General features: G+C 50.2%; 1 protein-coding gene across 2 annotated transcripts in view; it reads right to left on the bottom strand.

The window, feature by feature from the left end:
* Zfp64 (ZFP64 zinc finger protein) overlaps nucleotides 1–1,916 on the bottom strand; it is a 59,166-nt gene that overhangs the window by 4,199 nt on the left and 53,051 nt on the right. For both annotated transcript variants that reach the window (XM_005362829.3, XM_026787238.1), the window contains one exon: nucleotides 748–999. In XM_005362829.3, the coding sequence (XP_005362886.1) occupies nucleotides 748–999 (252 nt within the window). The remainder of the gene's footprint in view (nucleotides 1–747; nucleotides 1,000–1,916) is intronic.

The following is a 1,916-nucleotide window of genomic DNA, read 5'->3' as shown; positions in this document are numbered from 1 at the left end:
GTGGTGCTGGGATGGACCCTAGGGCTTCACACATTCTAAGCAATTGCTCTAACTTGGCTACATTCCCCAGTTCTTCTTTTTTGTTGTTGCTTCTTTGAGACAGGGGTTTCTCTGTGTAGACCAGGCTGGCCTCAGACTCACAGTGATCCACCTGCCTCTGCCTCCCGAGTGCTGGAATGAAAGGTGTGCGCCACCATTGCCTGGCTGAACTCAGCTTTAAATGCCAACACCTTTCTATGGTCTCGCCATCTATGAGTTTATTGAACTGCTCGTATCCACCTACTTGTGTGTGAATGGGTGCACACTATAATGGGTTGGTTTTATCTAGCTAACATTAGTTTTGTGGAGTCCTACCTACCAGGAAGCAAGGGGAAACCTTGAAGAACAAGACTCGTATGGTTTGCAAACGCATTCAGTTGGCCATGCTACATAAACGAGGCCTGCCAGGCAGAGTGTAAACCAAAACACTAAAAACACCTAGTTGGCCAGTCATTTTTGAGATGCATCCTTGGACACGTGGCTGCTGTGATGGGTAGCCATCCCCACCTGTATTCCATATGGTTACAAAATACAGCTATCACACCGATCTACTGAAAACTGGTGTTTTGGCAAAGACGATTGAACAAGTTGTATTGGGTCAGATTCCAAATTCCTGTGCTTCTCCCGGCAACTCATCTCAGTCGCTTGTGTCATAAGGAAGCACCCACCAGAGAAAGCAAAGCAGGGGACTTGGGGGGAGAGGCTTACCCGTGTGTGAGCGCAGGTGCACGGTGAGCTGGCTGGAGTTGCGGCTGGCGTAGGGGCAGAGCTGGCACTTGTAAGGCCGCTCGTCCGAGTGGATGCGCAGGTGCTTCTTGAGGCTGCTGCTGTCCACGGCCGCATAGTCGCACAGGTGGCACTTGTGTGGCTTCACGCTTGTGTGGCAGCGCATGTGCATGGTCAGGTTGTCCTTCCGGCTGAAGCACTTTTCACAGAACTCACACTTGTGCGGCTTGTCTCCTTCAAAGACATAAGGAGTCAAGGTTATGAGTCTTTTGGTCAGGGCTGGGTCATAGTTCCTCTTTCCATTACTGTGATACCCAGTGATTAACCTGTGATACTGTGATTACCCTGACAGACCCAACTTAAGGGAGAAAGGGTTTGAAGCAGTTGGTCACATTGCAGCCACAATCAGGAAACAGGACCGAATGCCTGCAGCTGCTCAGCCCCCGTTCTCTAAACAAGATTCCAGTCAGGGGATGGTGCCACCCAGTCTTTATACCTCAGTTACCTCCATCAAGGAAATGCCCCAGGGCATGCCCAGAGGCCTGTCTCCTAGGTAGTTCTAGATTCTATTGGGTTGACAATTACACTGTCACAGGGTGATGTGCAGATTTGATCAAGATAACAGTGTAGACAGGTGGGCCTGCTCCCCCCCCCCCTTCGGTGACCACACAGAGAAGAGGAATCAAAAGTCAGTGGGTGGGGAACAAGCAAGTGAGTCAAACATCAAGGGATCCTAAGACACAGGTTAAGCAGAGTTCAGAAGCTAAATTCCGCCACAGAACGACTCAAGGTAAGAAGTGACAGGTGTAGGAGGCTTGGACAGACTTCTGGCCCCTAGATGATGAAGCATTTACAGAATGACCAGGCTGACTCTGTTACCAGCTCCGTCTCCACTCCTGGGCCTCATGTAGCCTAGATTGATCCCTGAACTCCTGACCCTCCTGCTTCTACTTTCCTGAGCACTGGAAGCCATTAAGCTCACTTTATACCCTTTTTTTTTTTGGACAGGGTCTCACTGTGTATACCTGGCTGTCCTGGAACTGTCTTCATAGACCAGGCTAACCTAGAACTCAGAGATCTGCCTGCCTCTGCCTTCTGAGTGCTGGAATCAAAGTCAAAACCATGTATCACAGCCGGGCGATGGTGGCACA

This window comes from Microtus ochrogaster, linkage group LG8, assembly GCF_000317375.1.
Source record: "Microtus ochrogaster isolate Prairie Vole_2 linkage group LG8, MicOch1.0, whole genome shotgun sequence".
In the NCBI taxonomy this organism is placed as follows: domain Eukaryota; kingdom Metazoa; phylum Chordata; class Mammalia; order Rodentia; family Cricetidae; genus Microtus; species Microtus ochrogaster.
This window is presented reverse-complemented; position numbering and strand designations above follow the sequence as displayed.